The 27,126-nt window shown below is 43.9% G+C and overlaps 1 protein-coding gene across 2 annotated transcripts in view; it reads right to left on the reverse strand.

The window, feature by feature from the left end:
- Window positions 1-27,126, reverse strand: part of KCNH1 (potassium voltage-gated channel subfamily H member 1) — a 364,685-nt gene that overhangs the window by 330,130 nt on the left and 7,429 nt on the right. For both annotated transcript variants that reach the window (XM_021682533.1, XM_021682532.1), the window contains exons 2-3: window positions 7,279-7,402; window positions 3,650-3,756 (exon numbers count right to left, since the gene is read on the reverse strand). In XM_021682533.1, the coding sequence (XP_021538208.1) occupies window positions 3,650-3,756; window positions 7,279-7,402 (231 nt within the window). The remainder of the gene's footprint in view (window positions 1-3,649; window positions 3,757-7,278; window positions 7,403-27,126) is intronic.

The raw sequence follows: 27,126 nt of genomic DNA on the forward strand, positions 1-27,126 counted from the left end.
AGCGTGTTTTACTTTCTACTGAATTAAGATCAGGCCTAACAGATAAACTTACACAAATGTCAACATCATTATTGTAACATTAAAAATATTATCCTTGGGGCGCCTGGGTGGCTCAGTTGGTTAAGCGTCTGCCTTCGGCTCAGGTCATGGTCCCAGGGTCCTGGGATCGAGCCCCGCATCGGGCTCCCTGCTCAGCGGGAAGCCTGCCTCTCCCTCTCCCACTCCCCCTGCTTGTGTTCCTGCTCTAGCTATCTCTATCTCTGTCAAATAAATAAATAAAATCTTTAAAAAAAAAAAAGAAACCAACACTATCTGCATCAATTTCATGCTTCCTGTTTTCTGTGCAGGCTTAGCCTTGTATGGAACTCCCACTAGCCTTCTAGACATCTTTGTGTAAATTAGAAAGACAGCTCCTCCCTCAACACAGATGTAATGTTAGGTACGGTGCATGGAGGATTCAGCAAGCAAACCGTAAGTTGGTTTCCAGTTGCCCTCTACACAGGGAATAACCACAACCATATATGCTGGCCCTGCCTTGTACCCACAGTCTTGGAAGAACAGCCAGGACACTGGAAACCAGGTCCTGGCTCTGCACGACCTTGGGTAAGGAATTGGAACTTCTTATACAATGGGCATAAATAACATCAGCCATGCCAACTTCACGGGGCTTAGAGAATCAACATTTTAAAAGAGAGTGGAGTCCTATCTTTGACAGAGTTTATTTTCTCAAGCCAAAGCATAAGGTAAAAATCACATATGACCACAATTACTCTTGAAAATTCTTTACCACCACCCTGGAAGTAGAGTCCCATGCCTAGGCTGTCATGCCCCCTTGGAGACTGGCATGCATCTCTTAATACGCCTACTGCAACCTCAAAGCAGGGAAGAGATGCCCGTTCTTTGGCAGGACATTAGTTGAACCAGTTGGCTTACATGCGTGGGCCCTGTCTACCTAAAGTACAGAACTTCAGCTATAAGAAGCACCTTCAGTGCACAAGACGCTCATAATACAAGGCCTTCAGCCCCGGGGGGCAACTGAGGGAACGGCGGCTTCATCTCCCCCATTGCACACTTCCTCTGGGGTACATGCTCCCTAAAGGGAATGGCAAGTGAGATCACTGACTCAATTTAAATTAAGTTTCCCCTTCTCTCCTTTGTGTGCCAAACACATATAATTTCAGCAAGTTAAATGCACAGTCTAATGAAGCTTGAAAACTCTGAAGCAAAATATAAATGCAAAGCATTATTTTTATGATACACCTACCCAATTAGTATGCTGTGTCAAGGGGAAACCCACACTGTTCAGTACGCAAAGCTCCCAGCGTGGAAAACCTTGAACTTACTCTATTAGCTCGGGGCACATGGACACAGCAGCTCCTCCCCATGAAAAGGCCAGTGTGCTCCTGGTAAGAGCTGGTGCTCTGGGTTGTGCTCCCCATGTTGAAGGACCAGCACAGAGCCATTTACAGTCTTTCACCCTGTTCCTCTCCTGCCGAATAGTGGGGTAGGAACTCAACCTACTGGCTGAAGGAGGGAGACGAAGCAAGGCTCCACGCAAATATGAAAGCTACAGGACCAACCCTCTTGGATTAGCTGATGCCCCGAGCCAGTCTCTCATCAGCTTCAGCACACGGCACCAAGCAAAGGGTGCTCTCAGCTGCCTGCTCCAACACTCCAGACTGAAGACCCAGCTCCTTCCAGATGAAACATGTGCCCTTTGCTTTCCAGAGCAAAATGTATCACTCTGAATGCCACCAAGATAAACACGTAGCCTCATGGGCCATCTGAGCCACTCTGGAAACGTGCTATTGAACCTATGACCTACCATCCAATCCTACATATAAAGAACAGAATGCTTTACAGACAAAATAGTTTTTGGTTCTTTTGTTTTTTAAGATTTTATTTATTGGGGCGCCTGGGTGGCTCAGTCGTTAAGCGTCTGCCTTCGGCTCAGGTCATGATCCCGGGGTTCTGGGATCGAGCCCCGCATCGGGATCCCCGCTCAGTGGGAGGCCTGCTTCTCCCTCTCCCACTCCCCGTTTGTGTTCCTTCTCTCGCTGTCTCTCTCTCTGTCAAATAAATAAATAAATAAATAAATAAATAAAGATTTTATTTATTTATTTGACACAGAGAGAGAGCAGGAACACAAGCAGGGGGAGTGGGAGAGGGAGAAGCAGGCTTCCCACTGAGCAGGGAGCCCGATGCGCGGCTCGATCCCAGGACCCCGGGATCATGACCTGAGCTGAAGGCAGACACTGAAAGACTGAGCCACCCAGGCACCTCAAAATCATTTTTTAAAGCCAAAAACACAGCACTACTGGACATCTCTGCAGCCCCCACTATGGCGATATACCCCACTGGCCCATACGTCCAACATAACTCACCTCCATTCAATGGGAAACCTCAGGAGAGAAGTGAGTTTTATACCTGTGTATGGCTATTGACCAAAACCCTTCATTAACATGCTTAGTGGAAGTAACTGTAGCCAAAACAAATACAAATGCACAATCCACTCTGAATATTAATACCGTCTCTGACAGAAAACTAAGGTCATCAGGAGAAGAAAATTTTATTCAGAAACTCTTTTTTTCTAATTCCAGTGTACTTAACGTACAGGTGAACAACATAGCGACTCAACAATTCTACACATTACTCAGTGCTCATCAAGATAGGTGTACTCTTAATCCCCTTCCCCTAACAGGGCATCTACTGGTGTTACCTGCTGTGCTAGGTACTGTGGAGGACAGATTCAAAGATGATCTGGCCAGAGTCACTGTCCCATGTCTTCCTTTCCCCCAAGAAGGCTTAAAGTCTATAAGTATCATGGGGCGCCTGGGTGGCTCAGTTGGTTAAGCGACTGCTTTCGGCTCAGGTCATGATCCCAGGGTCCTGGGATCGAGCCCCGCATCGGGCTCCCTGCTCGGCGGGAAGCCTGCTTCTCCTTCTGCCCCTTACCCTGCTCATGCTCTCTCTCTCTCTCTCAAATAAATAAATAAATAAAATCTTTTTAAAAAAAAAGTCTGTAAGTATCTTCAGCTAGCAGCTCATCATAAGTAAACCAATAGGAAAAACTTTACCTTGGCAGAAAAAGAGATGAAGAAGTCTTTTTTTCTTTTTAAGATTTTATTTTTAAGTAATCTCTACACCCAACGTCGGGCTCAAACTTACAACCTCAAGATCAAGAGTCACATGCTCTACCGACTGAGCCAGCGGTGCCCAGAGATCAGGAAGTCTTAATTGGGGGCGCCTGGGTGGCTCAGTCGGTTAAGAATCTGCCTTCAGCTCAGGTCATGATCCCAGGGTCCCAGGATGGAGCTCTGCATCTGGCTCCTTGCTCAGCAGGAAGACTGCTTCTTCCTCTCCCTCCGCCCCCGACTTGTGCTCTCTCTTTCTCTCTCAAATAAATAAATAAAAATCTTTAAAAAAAGAAAAAAAAAAGTCTTAACTGGTTGGTGACAAGTTCACGTGTTCCATAAGGAACAGTGTAACTCAGCAATCCACACCATTTATCCCAACGTACACAATAGCCTCACGTAACAACATTTAGCTAACAGGGGAGAAGAAGATCCAAGACAACAACAGAGGAAGAGGACCTCTTTTACTATTCCAAGCACATAAAGGTATGGTTCGCAACAGTCTGAATACTCACTGTTCTTCTTGTACATCAAAATTTCAAAGGAATTCATCTCATAGTTCTCAAATGTTTGCCGCACCTTTTCAATTGTGTCTTTATCGGTCAGCTCCCCATACATAAAACTGCAAATCAACCAAAAAGCTCAAGTTAGTTTAATAAATATTGAGTATTGTACCAGCATATGTTAAACATCTCTCCTATACCTAGCACCGTGCTATGTGGAATGAACACACACACACACAAACACACAATGAAAACATTCACTCAAAAGAGACTTACTGATTCACCAGCACTCTATCACCACCTCCCATCAAAATGAACAGAATAATAAGGGAAGACACACAGAAAAGAGTGGATCAGAAAACAGTGTGACCAACACATACAGAGTTACAGAACACAGAATTCAGGCACAGAGCGCTGCATGGTCAGCAAAGGCTTCCCAGAGGTAAAGGCAAATAAAATCTAAAGAGCAGGTGGAAATTAGATGGGGAAAAGAGGGAAAAGAACATTCCAGGTGAACGAAAAGTATGTGAGGCAGAGAGGTGAGAATGAGGTTAATTCTGGAACCTGGATGTAGTTCAGTTCACTGTGACTGGAATAGACACAATGAGGGGAGATTTCACAACAGATAACAGAGAAAGATAAGCACAGACCAGATCATGAAGGAACACATGGCATGATAAGCCATGTGAAGTAATTTAAACCTTATCTTGAAAACAATGGGGGGAGAGACACTGGAAGGTTTTAAGCAAAAGAGTTCCATAATCAGATTTGCATTTTAGAAGTACAACTCTGGGAAATTTCCTGGGAAAGATGGCAGAGTAAATCTGGACCACAGATTCTTTCCTCTTCTAATCCCCAACCAAATAAACAAAAGAATAGGAAAAATCACAAAAATTCATCAACCAAAGAATTGCACCAAAGGGTACAATCTGATGTTCTAAACATTAAGGCAAAGCTAAGGAAAGAAACAGAAAATTCAGCCACTGTGTGTGCAGCTCTGCTTCCTACCCACCCCACCCCATCCCCAAAAAAACTACTGGGTTTAAAAAACTGAAATGATAAAATCCTACAATTCTTACCCACACACCTCCCGACTTCTCACATTTGGAGAAAAGTAGACTAAGGGGGGAAATAAGTAGCATGAAAGAAAATGAGAGAAAACCTCCAGATAGAACTTCCTACTAATTCTGGTTCTCAGCAGAGGCAGGAAAACTGCCAGGACTGTCCATTTTCCTGGGCCCCATTGTGAATATGGTTTGTCCATCTGGGAATAAGATACACCCCCAGCTAGGTAGAGTAAACCACGGCACAGGAAACTGACAACATGGGAGAGGAGAAAAGCCATCTCTCAATGGGGCAGGAAAAGCCAGTCCTCGGACAAAGGCTCTCCATGGACCCAGGGAGCATTTCCCCTGTCCACCTCCGGCCTTCATGTGACCGGAACAAGAAGGACACCAACACTCAGCCCCCAAGCCTCGGGTAAGGTGGAAGCAGGGATATGCATTCCTAAACAATACAATCCCCGTCTTCCAAAACTGTGCATACTGAATGCAATCTTTCTCGTGACGACTTGAATCACAGAGTCCTAGAACTGCAGAGCCACAAAGAACCTCAGAGGCTACCACCAGCTCCAAGGCCTTGCTTGGCTTGATACTGGACCAGCCTTGAGCTTACTGCAGGCTTGCGGTTGCCCGCGCTCTGCAAGGAAAACTGCCCTCGCTGTTGACTTTATGAATTCTGTGTCACTTCTGTTACTATGCCCCTTCTCAGCTCTCTGAGAGACATGATTATCTGCGGTTGCCCTTGTGCTTCTCTCGTGGAGCACTCCGCTTTTCATCTATAAATCAGGAAAACGGATAACCGAGCGTGTTGAGTTATCTTTAAAAAGATGGCTCGATCAAGACTAAATTAGCCCTGCCTGAGAACAAGAGGACTTCTCCTAGGAGGCAAAACGTAAGCTCTGTGACCATCTTATTTAGCCAGTTGCCTTTTTAGCTTCCTCCCACTTTCTCTTTCTGAGTTAATTTGCTGGATAAGTGACCTCCATTTAAGCGACACGATGGTTTTACAGGCCGGCCATTTCCTTCACAAGGTGAAACAAATCCCTGTACAATGGAGACTTGAAAGAAGTGAGGGGCATAATTACACCCAGCTTTCATTAGTCTTACGTACTTCCTCAAACTATAATTTACTGGTAGCTGTAAGTTTCCTTAACCTGGACATTAGATTTCAAATACCTGCAATGCAAGAAATAAGCACAAGAGGCTCCTGAGCTATTAGGAAAGTAGCCAGCACGAAGCAGGTTTACTTTATCTTTAGGAAAGGGACACCTTCAGGGAAATAATAAGTTTCCTACAACTGTGCATGAAAGAAAAGGTGGCTAAATTTGCAAGTTATCTTATCTGATCTTCTTCAAGGGTCCGGTTAGAGCCAATAAGAAGCAAGAAAGGGAAGGAAACGTTGCTCAGGTCACACCAGAAAGTGAGGCTATCTCCTGATTTGTTTTGATTATATATATGCAAATATCGCTGTAGATGCAGATACAGAGACAGACGCTAACGAGGATTACAGCACACCACAAATGTAAGAGAATTCTATTGCAGGACTTAAGAGTCACAATTTCTACACCTTCGAGGGAAGAAGGGGAATCTTAAATTTCCCATTTCCCAGCCCCAAACACCTAAAATTTAAGAAAATGGTATTTTCGAAGCACTTAATACTTTTCACCAGAACTAGTCACATGGCTGATTTAAGACCACCAAAGTGCAACTTCTGGAAACCGAAGACGATGCGTGTGTCAGGTTTTTCCACCCTTCAGAGACGACTTTATTTCTTGATTTGGCAGGTCTGGGAAAATTATTCCACTTCATGCAAACACCAGTGAAGACAAGACTCCGAAGAAGGAGTGAGAAGGACTGAGAGGAGCCGAGGGCTGTGCTGAGCCAAGACCTTGCCAGGGCACCGCAGCGGGGCATCTGGCAGGGCCAGGCACAGGCTCTGCTCGGCTCCACACCTTGTAGATGCTTTAAAAGAGCCTTTCTAGTGCCCTGGCCCAAGGGTACTGCTTGGTGAGGAACCCTTTCAAATGCCCAGGCGGCGTACGCTCTTAACGCCATTTGCCTCTGCCCTTGAGTGAGCCACCAGAGATGTGACAGCATGAATTAGAAGGCAATCAAATCTCAGTTCTCTTCTCTTTTTCTGGCAAAAGCCCTATGAACAAGGCCCTTGGCTCCAACATCGTAGGGATTCTTCTCAGTCACGTAGTCTCAAAAATTAATCTAATCACCTAAAATTTTATTTCATTTTCATCCCCTTTTATAGAATCATCTAACTTTCATATCACTTTGTCTAACACCTCATAAACTTCTGAGTCCCTATTTTCTAGATAAAACGACTTTCCTGAGTTTCCCTAAGTGTCCCCGTCTCAGCGACTTACAAGTCCAGTCAGTTTGCAGAGACCGTGTTTGAAGCCTTCTTTGATTCCCCGGTTATAGTGCATGAACGAGAGACGACATTACCATAAATGTTCCTGAAGAAACACGAAGTGAGAGAAAGGCAATCCCCACACTGAGTAAGCCGTTTTGTTTTTCCAGAAGATACCATGATAGACTGTTCAACAGAACCACCCCGACCATAAATACCTGCAGGTACTGCTTTTTTGCATCACTTCCGCCCTGTGATAGCCAGACAGCTTGCAAAATCCATCATTGCTGTACACGATAGGCCAGTCCACTATCTGGGCATTCCCCAACACAAAATTAGTATCTGTTAAAAAAAAAAAAAGAAGAAGAAGAAGAAGGAGGAAGAGGAGAAAAGAAAAGAAAAGGACACAGGAGGCAAGACATTAGTTGAGATTCAATGAGGACATAAATAATGTCAACCAATCCAGGTCTCTTGGCTTCCCTCTAAAACAGTCTCTTCAACAGGAAAATGGCCCTGTGAGGAATACAAAAGAACAGTCCTTTAGAGCTGAATATTCTGAATTCAAATGCTAAGGTTATTGTCCTCCAAGAGGAAGTTAGCAAAGGATCATATTTAACCAAGCAACCAATGAATCCTGCAGAAATCCAGTGATTCCCATGAGACATGTTCAAGTCCTAACTCATCTCAATTAAAGTCCACGGGTACTCTGGAGCAACAGAGAACGCAAAAGGAATTTCTTCTGGGCTCCATCTAGCATCTTAGCCTTGTCAGTCTTTTGGCCAAAAGCTACAAATTGGCCTTGTTGACCCTGATTAGCATTTACCCATCCTAGGAGGAGAAAATCTTCTTAGGCAAAGGAAGGGAGATGGAGGATTGCCTCGTGCAACACACACACCAGAGAGCCCTCCTCTTGGTAAGGAACTGACTAGACGCTCCTAATACTAGAGCCTTATAGAACCTGATCAAGATGCTTGCAATGGCAAAAACCTTCTTGCTGAGATTTTGTAGCCACAGAAGCCACATTTCAGAGCTCTTTCACTGACCACCAGCCCACATTCACTTCGGATGCAGGGATTAAGAGGGCCAGAGATGTATGGCTGCTCAGTGTGTTCTCACCACTTTCCACGTTTTTCAAGATCAAAAGTCTCAGTACTTTCTGTGCTCAGGTAATCAACTGTCCCTCTTTTTCTTTTCAAGACCTTAAATTAGGCAAATAACATCCAGGACTTAAATATCAGCATTATTTTAGCTTGGCTCTCTCCTTCCCACAGAATACTTACCCCTTCACCAAGAAAAGAAAAAAAAGAACATGCACACAACCCTTCTTTTGTTGTAAACGGGAGGGGTTTTGTTTATATGTGCATACCGTGCAAAGGGAAATAGTAGTGACATATGATGTCCTCATTTAATTGGGAGGTTAATTTTGTTCTAGCACAGCATCTACAATTTATTCACAATATTGGGTAACCATCCCTCCTTATCTATGTGGGGAGGAGTAGAGGAACCAAAGGGAGGAGAAATAACTAAATACGATAATCTATTCTTAAAAATGCTTTCATCTATTTAAAAGGAACATAAAACACAACTTTCAGGAAGTTAATCTATACACCTGTTAATTTTATAAATATACTTTTACTGAAAATCTACAACCAGTCTTTCCCTCCGTCTCGCCCATATAATCATGAATATTTCCTGAGTACCAAGCACATTACGAGACCCTAGAGATATCCAGCCTGATGAGATGTGGTCCATGCATTCCAGGAACTTATCAGGACAAAAAGACATGTGCACAACTAACTAAAGAAACCAGTAATAAAATGATTAACTCTGAGGGAGGTAAAGGACTATGTCTCAGAGGGGTCACATTTGAACTTGCTCTAATCTGGAAGGATGAGTAAGACTCATTCAAACATTTGAATGCCTAACATGTAACTACCACATACGATACAAAAACAATATTTAGAGAAGTAAACATATATTGCCTGCCTCTGGTAAACTCAAGAGGATGTGGGAGGAAGGGAACATTCCAGGCTAAGGACCAGCATGAGCAAAGGTCTGGCAGCATGGAACACATAAAGACTGGCATAGACAGACAAAGGGCAGCCAGGAAGATTGGCAGGAGATGAGCCTGAAGACCAGACTGGGATGGGCTTGACTGTCAAAGATCTTTGACAATTCTGTAGAGACAAGATAATCCTTCAGGTATACCACTAGGATGGCTATAATAAAAAAGACAACAGCAAGTGTTGATGAGGATGTGGAGAGATTGGACCCCTCATCCTGGAACCCCTGTGCACTGCTGATGGGAATGTAAAATGGTGCATTCAATTTGACAGCTTGGCAGTTCTTCAAAAAGTTAGGCATAAAGTTACCATATGACTCAGCAATCCTATTCCTAAATAAGTGCTCAAGAGAAATGGCAACATATGTCTACACAAAAACTTATACATGAATGTTCATAGCAACAGTATTCATAATAGCCAAAACGTGGAAACAATCCAAAATATCCATAAACTGATAAATAGACAGACAAAACGTGGTATCTATTTGGCAATAAAAAGAAACAAAATACTGATACATATTGCAACATGGATGAACCTTAAAAATATTATGCTAAGTGAAAGAGGCCAGACACGAAAAGTCACCTATTTTTGGTTCCATTTATGTGAAATGTCCAAGCAGCAGCAAATCCATAGACAGAAAGTAGATTCATTGTTGCCAGGAGCTGGAGGAGAGGGGTAGGAAGATGGAGTGACTGCCAATGGGTATAGAGTTTCTTTTTTGGGGTGATGAAAATGTTCTGGAATGTGATAGTGGTGATGGATACATAACTCTGTAAATACACTAAACAACTGTACATTTAAAAAGTATGAAATTTATGGTATGTGAATTATATCTCAATAAAGATGTTATTTAAAAAGGGGGGGATAACCCTTCATGTTGATCTTCTCTTCCTGAGTTATTCTTGAACAGAACAACTAAGCCCTAAAAGAAGTACAAAAATCACTAAATCAGAGGCGGCTGGGTGGCTCAGTCAGTTAAGCGTGTGACTCTTGATTTCCGCTCAGGTCATGATCTCAGGGTGGTGAGATCGAGCCCTGTGTGGGGTTCAGCGTGGAGCCTGCTTAAGATTCTCTCTCTCTCTCTCCCTCTCTCTCCCTTTGCCCCCCCCCACACACACACGTGGTGCTCACTCTCTTTAAAAAAAAAAGAAAGAAAGAAAGAAAGAAAGAAAGAAAGAAAGAAAGAAAGAAAGAAATTCACTAAATCACCCTTAAATGTATATGAAGTCCAGTCAGTTTAACTTTCTTGTTGACTCCTAAAAGTATAAGTAATTTCCCTCGAAGACCTCATATAGTTGGGAAAAACTGAGCGAGCTCTTTCATGACTAATGCCCCACTAAAGTTATGTGCTAAGAGGGAATAATAGCCAGTTATAGATAATGATTTGACTGCATGTGTTTATTTTCTCTCCTATCCTAGGCACCTTTGAAATAAAAGTAAATGAATTAAAAAGGTAAAAATCCACACAAAAATTAAGAGTAAGGGCGCCTGGGTGGCTCAGATGGTTAAGCGTCTGCCTTCGGCTCAGGTCATGATCTCAGGGTCCTGGGATCGAGTCCCGCATCGGGCTCCCTGCTCCTTGGGAGCCTGCTTCTCCCTCTGCCTTTCTCGCTCGCTCTGTCTCTCATGAATAAAAAAAAAAAAAAAAAATTAAGAGTAAAAAAGAACAGAAAAAATGACAATGGAAGAAGCAGAAATAATATAGGAAACAAAAAAATAACTTTTTTTTTTTTTAAAGATTTTATTTATTTATTTGACAGAGACACAGCGAGAGAGGGAACACAATCAGGGGGAGTGGGAGAGAGAGAAGCAGGCTTCCCGCCGAGCAGGGAGCCCGATGCGGGGCTCGATCCCAGGACCCTGGGACCATGACCCGAGCCGAAGGCAGACGCTTAACGACTGAGCCACCCAGGCGCCCCACAAAAAATAACTTTTAAAAAAATCCCCAATTAGTATCCTCAGAGAGATTCAAGAGTTATTACAACCATAAACTAGAACAGGATGCTATGAAAAAGAGAGAGAGAAAGAGAACAATTAAGACCCCCTGTAAATTAAAAATGAGTAATTAAAAATTCGGCATAAATATTAGAAGATAAAGTCTCATAGAGAGTAGTACAGAAAGAGACAGAAATATTTCTTTTTTTTTTAAGGATTTTATTTATTTATTCATGAGACAGAGAGAGAGAGAGGCAGAGGGAGAAGCAGGCTCCCCGCTGAGCAGGGAGCCCAATGCGGAACTCGATCCCAGGACCCTGGGATCACAACCTGAGCCGAAGGCAGACGCTTAACCATCTGAGCCACCCAGGTGCCCAAGACAGAAATATTTCTTAAAATAAGACATAGAGCATCAATCCAAGAGGAACAACATGCATCCTAACAGGAACAAGAGAAAGAACAACTTGAGAAAAAGCCAGAGACATTTTTTAAAAACTAAAACAATCAAATGCGAGGGTAGAATAAAGATACTCAGATGTGCAAATACCAGGAAAGTTATATCTCACATATTCTTTTTTTTAAAGCTTTATTCATTTATTTATTTTAGAGAGCACGTGACTGGCAGGAGGGGGAGGGGGGGGAGAGACTCCTCAAGCAGACTCCCCACTGAGTGCAAAGCCCAACACATGGCTCTATCCCAGGACCCTGATATCATGACCTGAGCCGAAATCAAGAGTCAGATGCTTAACTGACTGAGCCACCCAGGCACCCTTCTTCCCACATATTCTTTCTTGGGAAGTTACTTGGGGATGCTTATCAGCAAAGTGAAGGAATAAGGAAAGAAGATAACATGAGAACCAGGGGGCATAAAGTGGCTCCAAATATAGAAAGTAGGAAGGAAGCTAACAGAAAGCATTCAGCACAGAATGGTTCAGAGAACAGAAGTTCCAGAAGAGAGTTATCTAGAGATAAAGGAGGTCAGTACTTGATGATATTCCTGATCATTTGAAACAACATAAAAAGTTAATACAGGGGGGCACCTGGGTGGCTCAGTCGGTTAAGCGTCAGCCTTCCACTCAGGTCATGATCCCAGGGCCCTGGGATCAAGCCCAGCATCTGGCTCCCTGCTCAGCCAGGAGCCTGCTTCTCCCACTCCCGCTGCCACTCCCCCCAGCTCGTGCTCTCACTCTCTCTAATAAATAAATAAAATCTTAAAAAAATAAGTCAATATAAGTACATGATTTGGGGGTGGGGAGTGGGCAGGAAAAGAAAGTAGAAGAATCAAAGAAAACAAAAGCTGTGCAAGAAGGGAAACCAAATCACACCATGTCTCATCACTGTCAAAACAGCGTAAACACCTTATAATTTCCAATTTTTAAAGCCAACATATAGAAAAGCATGAAATATTTAACTGTAAGTATCTAAATATAATCCTATCAATTTCAACACCATAAAAATACAAATGATAAGTTTAGAGAGGAAAGTGAGAACAATCATGGGATAGTGTCTAGAGCTGATATAATAAAAAAGAAAGGTATAAATATTTTAAAGCTGCAAAGATAACCAATAAGGGAGTAATATAATTATATTAGGAAAAAGGGGTTGAAAGTTAATAAGGTGAGATAAAAACTCAGCTAACTTAATGGAAGTCAACAGCTAACAGCTAAAATTGATAAATCTAGAAATAGCTGTAATGCATATTATTTAGAGACATGGCAGAAACTATAAGAAGAAACAGCTAAAATTAGAACATGTGACCTCTGATGAGCAGGATGGGCAAAGGGACAAGGCACAGGATGGTTGTTTTTCTTTATAAGCTCTTCAGTTTGATTTTTTTAAACCAAGAACATATATTACCTTGATAAAAATAAGTATATTCTTAATTTTTAATGAACTTAATCAGAAAAAATTAACTGATTGATTAAATGTTTTTTGTTAAAAAATGAGAACAGGATACATTTCAAACTCCAGATATCACTGCAATTTCCCGTAAACATATTCTGGTTATCCTTTAAAGGTGCTCACCCTTCCTCAAGCATTCCCATTGTCGCTGCCGTGCAGATTACAGTCTTATCTGGGAAAAAGCAAGTCTCATTATAGAATTTAAATTTCAAAAATAGTTACCTCTCAGTGTTAACCCAAGCAAGAAGTTATAGTTGCCAGGGAGAAAGATTCCCTTGCCACTATGTGATATCCAAGGGTGTGGAGTGAAGGGAGGAAAGAATTCTAGTCCCAGTCACAAAGCCATTTGCCCCCAACAGGAAGGAAATTCTTCCCCCTTCCCCTGCCCCATCCCTTGCACACATGTGTGTATCTATTATGGTTGGCTGGGAAGGGGGCATATTCTAGATTCTCTTCAATTTCTAAGCTACAAATAATTGACCTGCAAAGTACCTTCCAAAATACAATCTGTTTATAAATTGTGGGCTACCCATACAAATACCATAACACTACATATATCATCAGAAACTAAGCGATTCTTGGGGCGCCTGGGTGGCTCAGTCGTTAAGCGTCTGCCTTCGGCTCAGGTCATGATCCCAGGGTCCTGGGATCGAGCCCCACATGGGGCTCCCTACTCGGCCAGGAGCCTGCTTCTCCCTCTCCCACTCCCCCTGCTTGTGTTCCCTCTCTCACTGTGCGTCTCTCTGTCAAGTAAATAAATAAAATCTTTAAAAAAAAAAGAAACTAAGCGATTCCACATAAGCAATACTCCAGATCTTAATAAGAATGCATACCATTTATCGATATTTACTCTGTGCTCGGCTCTGTACTAAGACTTTATCATATATTAAGGGGAGGGTTTTTTTGATCTTCATAACAATCTTTGTGAAGTGGTATTACTTTACTAAATGAAGCGTCACGGATTTCATCATTTTACTCACAAGTACACTAAGCCTCTGAGGACACAGTCAGTCATAGCAGGTTAGAGTTAGGATTTGAATCTAGGTCTACCTGACTTCAAAACCCATGCTTTTAATCATCGTGTTACATCGTCTCCCTCTTATTCCATTAAGTACTAAAATCAGACCATTTCTGGGCGCCTGGGTGGCTCAGTCGGTTAAGCGACTGCCTTCGGCTCAGGTCATGATCCTGGAGTCCTGGGATCGAGTCCTGCATCGGGCTCCCCGCTCAGCGGGGAGTCTGCTTCTCCCTCTGACCCTCCCCCCCTCATGCTCTCTCTCTCTCATTCTCTCTCTCAAATAAATAAATAAAATCTTTAAAAAAATAAATAAATAAAATAAAATCAGACCATTTCTATGAAAATCTTCGTAACACATCAGATTTATGCGCCTTCTTATAAAAATACTAAGTATAATGAGACCTTTAATTGGCGAGTCAACATTACCTTTATTGTCACCATATACATTATGATTCTACTTTGTGATCTACAACAATGTCCTCAGGGAATACTGATGTACGTAGAAGTAATTATTCCTCATCTCAATGTTTGCATTCCCCTGTCTAGATTTTTAATGTTTGGTCTCTTGCCTCACTTGCACATTATCACCTCCCACTTCTTAAAACTTAGTGTGCTGACCTATTCTATAACAGTCCTGCTTCCACATAGTGACAGCCAAGGACAGGAGAGGAGCGGAAACTTTGTGCCTAGATCCCCATCTGACTTTCAGGGGTGGGAAAGGATGCCACACTGGCCACTTAAAGGAGCTGCAGAGCAAACCTGGCCGTATTAGCCTCCTGAGTAGCCCCTCAGCTCCCATGGATTCTGGAAAGGATCCAGAAGCTCCCAGCTACACCACTGCAAAGCAAACCTGGCCATATTAGCTTCCTGAGCCCTACCCCCTCAGCTCCCATGGATTCTGAAACAGATCCAGAAGCTCCCAACCACACCACTACGTAGCAAACCTGGCTGTATTAGCTTCCTGAGCTCCCCCTTCAGCAACCATGGATTCTGGAAAGGATCCAGAAGCTCCCAACTACGCCACTAGGGCTAAAGTTGCATAAGCAGATGGTTATCACAGTGGAGTGAAGTGACCCTGTAGCCAAAGGCTGTGTGTCAAACTGCCTGACTTAGGGGTCCAGGCAAATATCAGAGGTGAGCTGCACAGCCAGTGGGGGCCTAGACAGGATCGAGTTATGTACACACACACATACACACATAACACACACATAGGCATGAGCACACAGACATACACATACACATACTACACACATATACACACACACAAGGGAGTATGTGTCGGGTTGAGGAAGGGTATCAAGTTCTGTTCAATCCAAGGAACAGAATGTAAGTTCAGTTGCTAGCCATCTAGTGACCCAAACAGAGGCCATTGCCAGAGACCGAAGGAACTGGGGCGGCGGGGAGAGAAGGTCTTGCACTGGGGATCTGAGTCCTCCAAGGTGGTGCAAGTGCTTGCCTCCACCCCACACACTATCAGAGGGGGAAGCAATGGGTTGGGCAGAGTTAGATTCTCAACACAAGAGACTGAGTTACCCAAAAAAGAATAATTAAAACGGAAGAGCCTGAGATACTACTAACTGGGATGTTCAGAGTCTCCCTTTGCTGTTCAGTGGAGTGGGAGCTTCTGAGGGAGATAAACTTTGTTAAATAAAATAAAGCAGTGAACCTAGGTGGGTCTGAGTCAATTTGCTACCATCCCTCCAGAAGTATATCTGCATAAAAAGAGACAGACTCAGAAAGTGGGAGTCTCCTGAAAAAACTGCATAAACTGTGGTGCAAGAACTCCATGACAGCAATTTTGTTCAACTAAGTCTTAATTCCTCCACGTGGTTGGCTGTACTCCCGCTGGTTAAGAATGCCAAATAAGAGGGCTCTAGCGAAGTGATACAGACTTTCTAGCCAAGTAGAGAGACATGCATTCCACATCCAGACATAAATGACTCTGGGATTATTTACTATTTTCCAAGCTGAATATGTGAAAACTTATTTTGAAGCCAAACAAAACTCAATTAGGAAAGTATCCCTTTGCATGGACAAAACATCAAAAAAACATAATCTCCTAAGACTGCAGCAGAATTGGCCTGATCTGGGTACAAGAGATTTGGAAATTCTGATCTGAGAAATGTTAGGAAATCTGCCATTCTTCATTGGTGAAAAGGGCATCATCACCATCAAGACTGCATGCATTAATAGTCACTGGGTCATTACTACCTGAGGCAGGTAGACATTAGTATTAACCCATTTTTATAAATATTGCAAAAAGGCTTAATAAATTGACAAAATTTTTCCTAGGCCATACATCTAATAAAGCTGGGACTGCCTAACACTGTATCAGGGTTCACAGAAACAGAACTAATAGGAGGTGTGTGTGTACATATGTGTGTGTGTGTGTGTGTGTGTGTGTGTGTTGTGTGTGAATCCAGAGAAAGAAAGAGAGATTTATTATAAGGAATTGGTTCATGTGATTATGAAGGATGACAAATCCCAAGATCTGCAGTTGTCAAGCTGGAGACCCAAGAGAGCCAATGGTGTAGTTCCAGTTCAAATCTAAAGGCCTAAGAACCAGGCGAGCTCATGGTGTAGACTGAGAAAGAGCCAATGTTTCATTTCAAACCCAAAGGCAGGAAGAAACCAATGTCCCAGCTTAAAAGTAGTCAGGCAGAAGGAATTCCCTCTTGTTCAGAGGAAAGTCAGCTTTTTGTTCCATTCAGCCCTTCAACTGATTAGATGAAGCCCACCCACATTAGGGAGATCCATCTGCTTTACTCAGTCTACTGATTTAAATGTTACACTCAGGGACGCCTGGATGGCTCAGTCAGTTAAGCGTCTGCCTTCAGCTCAGGTCATGATCCCAGGGTCCTGGGATCGAGTCCCACATGAGGCTCCCTGCTCAGCGGGAGCCTGTTTTGCCCTCTGCCTGCCGCTACCTCTGCTTGTGTTCGCTCTCTCTCTGACAAATAAAAAAAAAAAAGACTGATGGAATATTTAAAATAAATAAAGAAAGAAAATAAATGTTACACTCATCCAAAAACACTCTCACAGAAACACTCAGAATAATATCTCACCACATACCTCCACACTCTCTAACCAAATCAAGTTGACACATAAAACTAACCATCACAAACACCAAAGCCAAAGCTCTTAGCTGTATGATGCTATACAATAATCTTTAACAGAATCAGCAGAACCATAGCTCATAAATTCTGCAGCTCCCTCAAAGTGCTTGGTAGTACTCCAGGACTCTAGGTTTGGCAGAATACAGTACCTCTAAAAGCTCTATTTTGATAAATAGCTTTTATGAAGGCAACACTTATCTTTCCACACCTGGGGCTTTCACTGAGAGGAAGGGGTATCTACCTATCCCCAGAAAGAAGTGTTATAATGAATACTTTGACCCCTTTCTTCACCCCCCTCACTTACACCTGCCTATGTAGATTGATCAAGGTATCAGTAGGAATCTCAAAGGCAAGGACAATCCACTGTGTGTACTGACCTCTCAGACTTGCCTGTGCCTGGTGTGGTGGGGGGAGAGAGGGCCTGAGCTACCTGTCTCAGAACCCAGCTGGGGGGGGCACCTGGGTGACTCAGTCAGTTAAGCATCCGATGCTTGACCTCAGCTCAAGTCTTAATCTCAGGGTTGTGAATTTAAGCCCTGCATGGGGCTCCATGCTGGGTGTGAAGCCTACTTGGAAAAGGAAAGAACCCACTGGAACAGTTCTGCCAGCCCTCCGCTCTGTCATCTCCAGCTTCTTCCTCTAGGAGTAGGTCAGTGACTCATGGTCTAGAAGCCTAGGCTTGAGGAGGGAGACAGGTGGCATTGCATGTTCTCCAATCTAGTTTAATAGTCATAAAGCTAATACTGTCTTTTGACTTTCAAGTGGCTCCTTCAGGCAATCTTCACTTGGGTAAAAATCTGGAGGAATGAAAGTTAAATGGGCTCCAACACATTAACATGGATCAAAGCTCCAAGATCCCAAAGGGTATTCAGAGGTCATCTGCTTTCCTGCCTCCTGGCTCTGCCAAATCACACTGGTGGAAGTCTTCATAAAATACCTACAAAGGAAGAGGCAATACGATCCCCTCCAGAACACTCCTTGTGCTTTGTTAAGTCCTTTTCATTTTCTTCTTTTTGAAAATATATATATATATATATATATATATATATGTATTAAGTAGAGACCAACCCCTCACGTGTCTCAGGCCCATGACTCTGAGAGCTGGTACAAAGCATCACTATCAACAGTTGAGATTACACTGGTGGTCCCCAATAAACCATGCCTCCTTGCATTCATGCCCTGGTTTAGTTCCCACTCCTTGAATCTGGGTGGGTCTGCAATTTGCTTTGACCAACAGACTGCAGTAGAATGGATACTATGCCAATCCCAGGCCTAAGTTTGAAGGTCTGAAAGGTCTGCTTCTGCACTCTTGGGAGCCCTGAGCTGCCAGGCGAGCCCTTAGCTACACCACTGGAGACACCACATGGACATTCTACAAGCAGAGGGCATCCGGTAAGACAGAGGCCATGAGATTCTACGGAGAAGCACCAAGGAACCTAGTCAACAACGAAAACCAGTGGGAGAAGGAGGGGGTGAAAGATACCCTATTAATTCACCCTTCCCCAGCAATCCCTAGGGTCCCCAGAGCACCATCTGAAAGAACAACCATGGGGACAAGTTGGGTCCTATGGCAGTGTAGTCCCTAAAGAGCTGTGTGGGTACATCACTTCAGCTCTCTGGGTCTCAGTGGAGATGAACTACAAATTTTCTATGCTTCTGGTAGCAATAAAATCTGACTCTCTAAGTAACTGGATTCGTAACAAAGAACAAATCACATGATGCCTCTGCAACCTGCAAGTACCCCCCACCCCATGTAGAGTAACCCGTCATAACCCTGAACTATCACTTCTCTAAATGCTGGACTCTGTAGAGTCTAGGTCACTTTAAAAATGGCAGAAACGCCTTCTAAATGTAATTCGGTGGGAAGTGATACATTTCAGGTGAACCATGCTGTACTGGGCTTTTGCTCAGTGGAACTATCTGGATTTGGACACATGATAGGATGCGCCATATTCACGTAAAAGTACACCATGTTGTCAAGGGAGTCTACGGTAGACAGAAATCACATGTTGGTAGGTCAGTTTATATATACAGAAAGTGCCCAGATGTGTCTTTGGAATCTATTAAAATCCAAGTGAGACATAAGCTCTTGACTATACATATAGCTATTTTTTTAAGATTTTATTTATTTCTTTGTTTATTTGAGAGACAGAGAGAGAATGCAGGAGGAGGAGCAGAGGAAGAGGGACAAGCAGACTCAGTGCTGAGCATGGAGTCCGACACGGGGCTTGATCCCACGACCCTGAGATCATGACCCCAGCTGAAATCAAGTCGGACACTTAACCGACTGAGCCACCCAGGTGCCCCTATACATACAGCTTTTGCACGTAGAATGTGTGACTTCCAATCAGCCAGTGGCCCATATTCTGAAGCACCACGCCTGCCTCCAAATTCATATTCTCTGAACTGATCAAGTCCCTCTTACATTGTTCAGGAAAATGTGTAAGTTCAACTTGGCTGCCCATGCCATGATTTATTCATTGGCTCTCATCTGAAAGCTCCCCGTGTCTCCAGGTCTTTGATGCAAATTAGATAGATTCTACTGCCTCCCTCTGATGCCTTTTCACCCCCTGAAGGTCTTTAGCTGTAAGAGCGCATGCAAGTAAATGTAAGGTTTCCCAAATTCAACCTTCCTCAGCCCACACAGTTTTCCTCTGGTTTGTAGAATAAAACAAACACTCTCTTAAAATTTGAAAGAGTCCCCTCCCCACACCATGTAAAGTTTCTTCAGCTAATGGGGCGTGAGCTAAGTCCCACTGCAGTGAGTGAGATGGGTCAACATCATTCCAAACCCACCATTTGCCCCTAAAGAATAACACAGAGCTATTCTAAAAAGAAATTATTAGAAAATTGCTTTTCATTCTAATTACCACAAATAACAAAGAAGAGACTAACTGAAGCAATGACTTAACATGTGACTCAGTTTGGGCCATCACACAGATAAAAGCTACATCCAGCAAGCAGTTCACGCAAATGTATTGCTCCTGTACACACTGGTTATTTAGAGGCCTACAATATATATTACACAATATGCCTCTAAGAACTAGAGATATTTTTCTTAGAAGGGAACACATCTTTGTGATACTTTCACTGTTACAAATTACTAAGGATACCAGTGCTCTTATAAAAAGCAAGTTTGAGTAAAATTATCTTTTCCTTTCTTTTAAAACAATAGAAAAAAATCATTGAGATAAATGATGAGAACAAGAAGTATGTACATAAGCACTAGACAAAGACAAGAAAACCATAATTCAACTTGCCTGAACCTAAATAAAATCCATGCCAGAAATTAATTTTTAGAAAAACAAAAAAGATTGAGATTTGGTAATATTTGGAAGAATGGAGAGGATGGGATGAGAGAAACAAGAGCTCGGTCAGTATGACACACCTAAATAAAACATCTAAAATCTTAATACCAGCAGAAGTCACGTTCTGGCTCTATTGTGCTTTTCAACAATAAAATTCCATGAAAATTACTCTTCTAAATTGTCAAGGGCCCAATCCTGGCCCATTACAAACTGAACTCCCAAGAGATTCAATAATCACTTGCTTTGCCTCTAATTTTAATATCCTACATAAATACACTTTGATTAAGTCAGTAAGTTACAATGGAAAGAGAGGCTTCAGTTTCGAGAGCAAATTCAAACACTTTATTTACTGGGTGGTTACCCCTAAGTACATTGTTTCAGAAGCATGACCTCCACCTTCATTCAGCATCAAATTAAAGGATTTTAAAACAATAAAAACAGATGAATCAGTTTTACAAGCAGGATGGAAGGGAACAAAAACACATGAAATTGTGTTAAAAATGGAGGCGTTTTTATGATTCAATGATAGTTGACTTAATAAATAAGAGGTCATTGATATGCTGAATTACTGCGAAGAAATACTTATTGGTGTCCTCAGTTGTTAACAAGTGGTGCAACAGACTAATCAAGTGGGTGTTTTATTCTCATTTTTATAGTCATAATCATTTCCTAATGCACATCTATACATATTATAGGCATTTTGAACAAAACTCTTTGACCATCATTGAATAACATGCAAAAATTTCATTCCCAGAACTAAAAAAAAAAAAAAAAAGGTGACTCAAAGTAAGTAGTACAGAATATTAAACAGTGCTAGAAAAAGATTCTTCTAATTAGTCTTACATTTGCCTCCTATGTTATTTTAAAACTTTCTTGGTAAATGGCTCAGGGAGGCTAAGATATAGCACCAAGGTGAATGGAAAGAATCTCAGAGCAGCTCAGTTTAATACAACAAATACTGGAGTATCTACTTTGTCCCAGACACAGAAGGAGTGCAGGGGACACATGGGTCTGTTTGAAAGTTCCGCCCACCTTCCCTGTCTAGCTGCACCTGCCACGGTCTACATATCACGTAACTCCATACCCCCCCACATTCCACCCAGGCCCCAGTCACAGCACACTAGACCAGGAGTGGACAACTGGCCAACCAACCCTTGGCAGGGCTGGGCCAATGAGACTCTCTCAGAACAAAAGCCAAGACAGTAAGGCCAAGAGGTCTGCAGAGGTGGCCCGTGCCTTCTGGTCAATAAATGGAGAAAGGAGGTCTTGGGAGAGAAGCAAGGCACTTGGATACACAGAAGAGCTTCCACTGAGGCAGGTGAGGGGAGAACAGGACAGAAAGAGGCAGACCGACAAAGGCAGAGACAGAGAGATGGAGGCAGAGACTACAGACAGAGAGAGACAGCAAACACATGGAGGGACATGACAGACAGATAGTGATGAAGACAAGTGGCAGAGAGCAAGATGGACAGACGGGGATATAGCCAAAAGGCAGAGAGCAACAGAGACAGACAACAGAGACAACCCGTGGCAGGCAGCAATAGGCAGAGATGGGCAGGAAGACAGATGGAGAGAGGAGAGAAAAAGGGAATGGAAGGACAGGGAGCGTGGGAGGGAGTGGGTGGGAAGGACAGCCAACAGGGACTACAAGAGCATGAGCCAGAGCTGGAGAACGGGCACCCAAGAACAAGATCCCGATAGCAAGACCTAGAGAATGAGTGAGCAGGGAACGTAAGCCCGTTGAAAGAGCGAGTGGGAAGGATTGAGGAGAGACACTAAGAGCCAGAGGGAGATGGAGAAAGAGAAAAAACCCAGAAAATTCAAAGAGAAGGCACAGAGACAATTGGAAAGCAGGGATTGGGAAGCTGGGGGAGAGAATGATAGCTAATTCATACGCTGGGGTCTACAAGATGGTGGCCGCCCCCATGGCCCGGCCCACGTCGCAAATCTAAACCTAAGTCGGCCCGCACTTAGGGGAAACACCTCACTGTCAAGGATACCTCACCTACGCCAGTCCCAGTCGTCCAGCTCAGCCGTAGCTGGCCTACCTCACCTAGCAAACGGGCCCGGCTAGACTTGTGACGAAATCCCCTGGCCTCCAACCCATCCTGCTGCCAGATCTCCACATCGCCTCTTCTAATGCCTTATAAAACCCGCTCTTGGCCCCAAATCCCTCTGGAAGAGCCTCCGCTAATTGTGAGGCATGGCACCCCCCCAGTCCATGGACTGTTTTTCCCTTGAATAAGGGAAAACAAAGTCATTACTAAGTTGTTTTAGTTCTGTCATTGTCAAGAACAACAGAGAAAAATGGCACATTCTCTGAAAGTCGGGCTGGAACACAATCCCTGGACGTGCTCACTAGGCGGAGAAAGCATCGAGTGTCATTCTATTTATTTTTTTTTATTTAAGATTTTATTTACTTATCTGACAGAGAGAGAGAGAGAGCACAAGCAGGGGGAGTGGCAGGCAGAGGGAGAAGCAGGCTCCCCGCAGAGGAGGGAGCCCCATGCGGGACTAGATCCCAGGACCCTGGGATCATGACCTGAGCTTAACCAACCAAGCCACCCAGGCACCCCTCAAGTGTTATTTTATCTGACAGAGGGAGATTGACTAGAACTGAGGGCCTCCTCGGTCTTCAGAAAGTATCGGTTATCACTTCAAAATGGCAGATGGATCACACCCGTGTATTTCCACGTTCTGGAAGGACGGCTTGGAAACTGAAAGGCATATACACAACAACAAAGAGAAGGCATGAGCTCTGTTTCTGGGAGACGAAAAGTAGATGCGGGGGGGGTACACATGCAGCAGAGGAAACCACAACTTCAAAATTCCAGAGGGATCTGGCCACGGAGGGGGCTAGCAGGGCTCAGCAGGTCCCTGGAGAGATTTCACACCCTGAAACACTACCTGCCACCCGAGGCAGGGATGGCATGTGAGAGAAACTGGAACACGAACTGAAAGGCTATCGAGAAAAAGTTCACTCGCCCTCCAGCAGGCACCCTCCTCCATCCATACACCCGAGCAGCCAACCATGTGGCTCTCAGGTTAGAAACCGCACGGGGTTGAGTCTCCAAAGCAGTGGTTCTCTAATCAGTTCAATACCAACCCTACCATGCCTGGAGGGCTCGGGAAAACACAGCAGCTGGGCCCCTTGCCCAGAGATTCTGATGCACCAGGGATGAGGTAGGGCCCGAGAATCTGCATTCTTAGCGAGTCCCCAGAGATTCTACTATTAGAAATTAACGGAGGGCAATCGACTTAGTCGCTTTAAACCTCGGTGTCTGCACGGGCAGAATGGGAATAATGAAAGCACCCACAGGACAAGAGTCACACTGAAGGTCAGAGGAGGCAAAGCATGCAAAACCCCTGGCACGCTGCCAGGCACACAGGTGAGAAAGGCCCTCTGTCCAAGGTGACGACTGAAACCAATAATTCTAATCGGTGCTTCTAAGTAGCGGTACCTGGCTTCCCATGTCTCTGACAAAGTCCCAGTTTACCTATGGTCTTTCCTGACTTCTGAGATCATTAGAGTGAAGAAAGATGGAGAGGGAATGTGAAAGCAGCTCTCTACCCCTAGGTGACCAACTCGCCGAGTGGAGAAGCAAAGGTAGGCTGACTTCAGTGGGCACAACACAGGTGTTTTTTGTTAAGTTGCAAGAAGTACTTGAACGCACACCCCCTCACCAAGTTCACCCCCATGATTACAGCTGGTCTGGACAAAAGGTTGGGAAAGTACTCGATCCAGAGAACAAGTAACTGGCTCTATCCGTCAGTCCTGGCAGGGAAATAACAACACACTCAGATAGAGTGTTAAATAATGCAACTATTTACAAAGGCATGGGTGAGATATCGGCAGTAGCCTGCTGGTAAATCATGGCAAAGGATATATACCATTTGCCAATTTCTGAGGGGCAAATATCTCAGCAGAGCAGATTTAAAGCTACCAAGGCAAAGTCCCAGAACCCAGAATGGGGAAGAGATGCACATAATCCGACCCTGAGAGGTAGTACCAGCCAGCTGCAGCCTGCCCCCGGAAGCCCTCTGAGGAAAGCTTCAGGGACAGGCAGCACCCCCAGGGTTCGTAACGCGTGGAGACTTTAAGACGTTCAGCCCTCCCCAGACCCAGAGAGAGCGAGCTGGATATGTAACCTTTAATCAAGGGAAAGAGCTAGGCTACAACGGAGGGAGGGAGGGAAGGACGGAGGAAACTGGGAGAATAAATAGCACAGAGCAAACAAACGTTCCCTCCCCTCTCATGGTGCTGTGCCCCACAAGCTGAGGCCAGCCAGAAGCCAGGAAGCAAGGGAGCCGACGGACATAATCCACACAGGTCAGCCTCCCAGACACAAAGCAGGTTGGAGAAGAAAAGAGAATGGCTCTAGGAAGGCAAACACAAGATGGGCAGTACACTGACTCATGAAGAGGCTCAAAGCACAACCGTTGTAATAGGAGCTAGAACTCTAATCAGTTCGATACCAATACTGCTGAGGAGAAACACAAGAAAATTAAAACTGAAAAATCTGTTTAGAGGGGCGCCTGGCTGGCTCGGTCGGTTAAGCATCTGCCTTCGGCTCAGGTCGTGATCCCGGGGTCCCGGGATCGAGCCCCGCGTCGGGCTCCCTGCTCGGCGGGAAGCCTGCTCCTCCCTCTCCCTCTGCTTGCGCGCGCTCTCTCTCTCTGACAAATAGGTAAATAAAATCTTTTAAAAAATCTATTTAGATAAAATAAATATAGTCTTATCACTCCAATTTATTCCATTTTCTTTGCCACGGCTGTGTAGTGTACAATAAAAGCCAAACTCAAGCAGGAGCTAAACATCAGTAAAATTCGCCAGTACGGTAGCATCTTCCAGATGCTGACCCCAGTGCTTGAATGTTAGGGCAGGGTGCCTATGATGTTTGTTGCTTTCAGAGAAGAAGGAAGGAAGGAGAGGCCGTTCTTCTTTACAGAAGCACCTGATGTCATCACAGGACCTTCATTTTTTTTTTTTAAGATTTTATTTATTTATCTATTTGAGAGAGAGAGAGAGAGAAACAGCATGAGAGGGGAGAGGGTCAGAGGGAGAAGCAGGCTCCCCGCTGAGCCGGGAGCCCGATGTGGGACTCGATCCCAGGACTCCGGGACCATGACCTGAGCTGAAGGTAGTCGCTTAACCAACTGAGCCACCCAGGCGCCCATCACAGGACCTTTAAAAAGATATGAGAAATGATGGTTTGGGGGCACTCTTGGTTAATAATTACATTAATAGTTATAGAATTGACTCGGCGCCTGGGTGGCTTAGTTGGTTAAGCAATTTGCCTTTCGGCTCAGGTCATGATCCTGAGGTCCTGGGTTCGAGCTCCGCATCAGGCTCCCTGCTCAGCGGGGAGTCTGCTTCTCCCTCTCCCTCGCCACCACCCCCCACTCATGCTCTCTTTTTCTCTCTCTCAAATAAATAAATAAAATCTCAAAAAAAAAAAAAAGAATTGACTCAGTTAATTTGCAAACTCAGTTTTATGCAACATAGGACTAATCAAAAGACTGTCATTTCAATTTACAAAATGAGCAATCTTAGAATGAGTAAGCAAACATTCTGATTACTGGCATAACTCTCTAACACCCAATCGGAAGAGTTTTTGGTAGTTGGTCATTCACAGCAGCACGGACCCATTAGAGCAGAGACCATGAGAACTGAGGAGATACTGAAGTTGGTCAGACTGCAGTGTGTTCGCCCAGACTGCACACGCATGGAGAACCACCAGAGCACCAAACAAATCCCAGCATCTAGGACATGCTGTGTGAAAATTAATAAAGGGACACCTTACTAAAATGGGAGTGGAGAGGCCAGAAAGGGGAGCTCTCCTGCTGTACCACTCAACATCAAGAACTGTCCACTACAGGATAAAGAAGATGTGGTCCACATATACAATGGAATATTACTCAGCCATCAGAAGGGATGAATACCCACCATTTGCATCAACATGGATGGAACTGGTGGGGATTATGCTAAGTGAAATACGTCAAGCAGAGAAAGACAATTATCATATGGTTTCACTCTTGTGTAACATACATAAGGAATAGCGCAGAGGACATTAGGAGAAGGAAGGGAAAACTGAAGGGGGGGATCAGAGGGCGAGACCAACCATGAGAGACTATGGATTCCGGGAAACAATCTGAGGGTTTCAGAGGAGAGGGGGGTGGGGGATTGGTTAGCCTGGTGATGGTATTAAGGAGGGCACGTATTGAATGGAGCACGGGGTGTTATACGCAAACAATGAATCATGGAACACTACATCAAAAACTAATGATGTAATGTATGGTGATTAACATAACATAATAATAAAAAAAACTAATGATGTACTGGATGGTCACTAACATAATAAAAAAAATAAAAACTGTCCATTACATACAGACCCCCAACAGAAGAATCCTCAACAGGGAAGAATCATCATCAGCTACATGCCCAATAGGAAACGATGTGCGCTGTATCTCCCATAAGAATCGACCACCTCAGCAACCCAGCCAATGAGAAACCATCATCACCCTGAATTCCTGCCTTTCTCCCATGAATGTTTGTTTGAAATAACCCCTTCTAACTTCCTCCTTCTTCTCCATAAAATAATGTTCCTCTCCTTTGTTGGACTATCCTGTCATTTCTGCCACAGCCTGCTTGTCCCAAATTGCAATTCTCTGCTATTCCTGAATCAACCCACTTTTGCTGGTAAAATAACTGTTTTATTTTTAA

This window comes from Neomonachus schauinslandi, chromosome 6, assembly GCF_002201575.2.
Source record: "Neomonachus schauinslandi chromosome 6, ASM220157v2, whole genome shotgun sequence".
In the NCBI taxonomy this organism is placed as follows: Eukaryota; Metazoa; Chordata; class Mammalia; order Carnivora; family Phocidae; genus Neomonachus; species Neomonachus schauinslandi.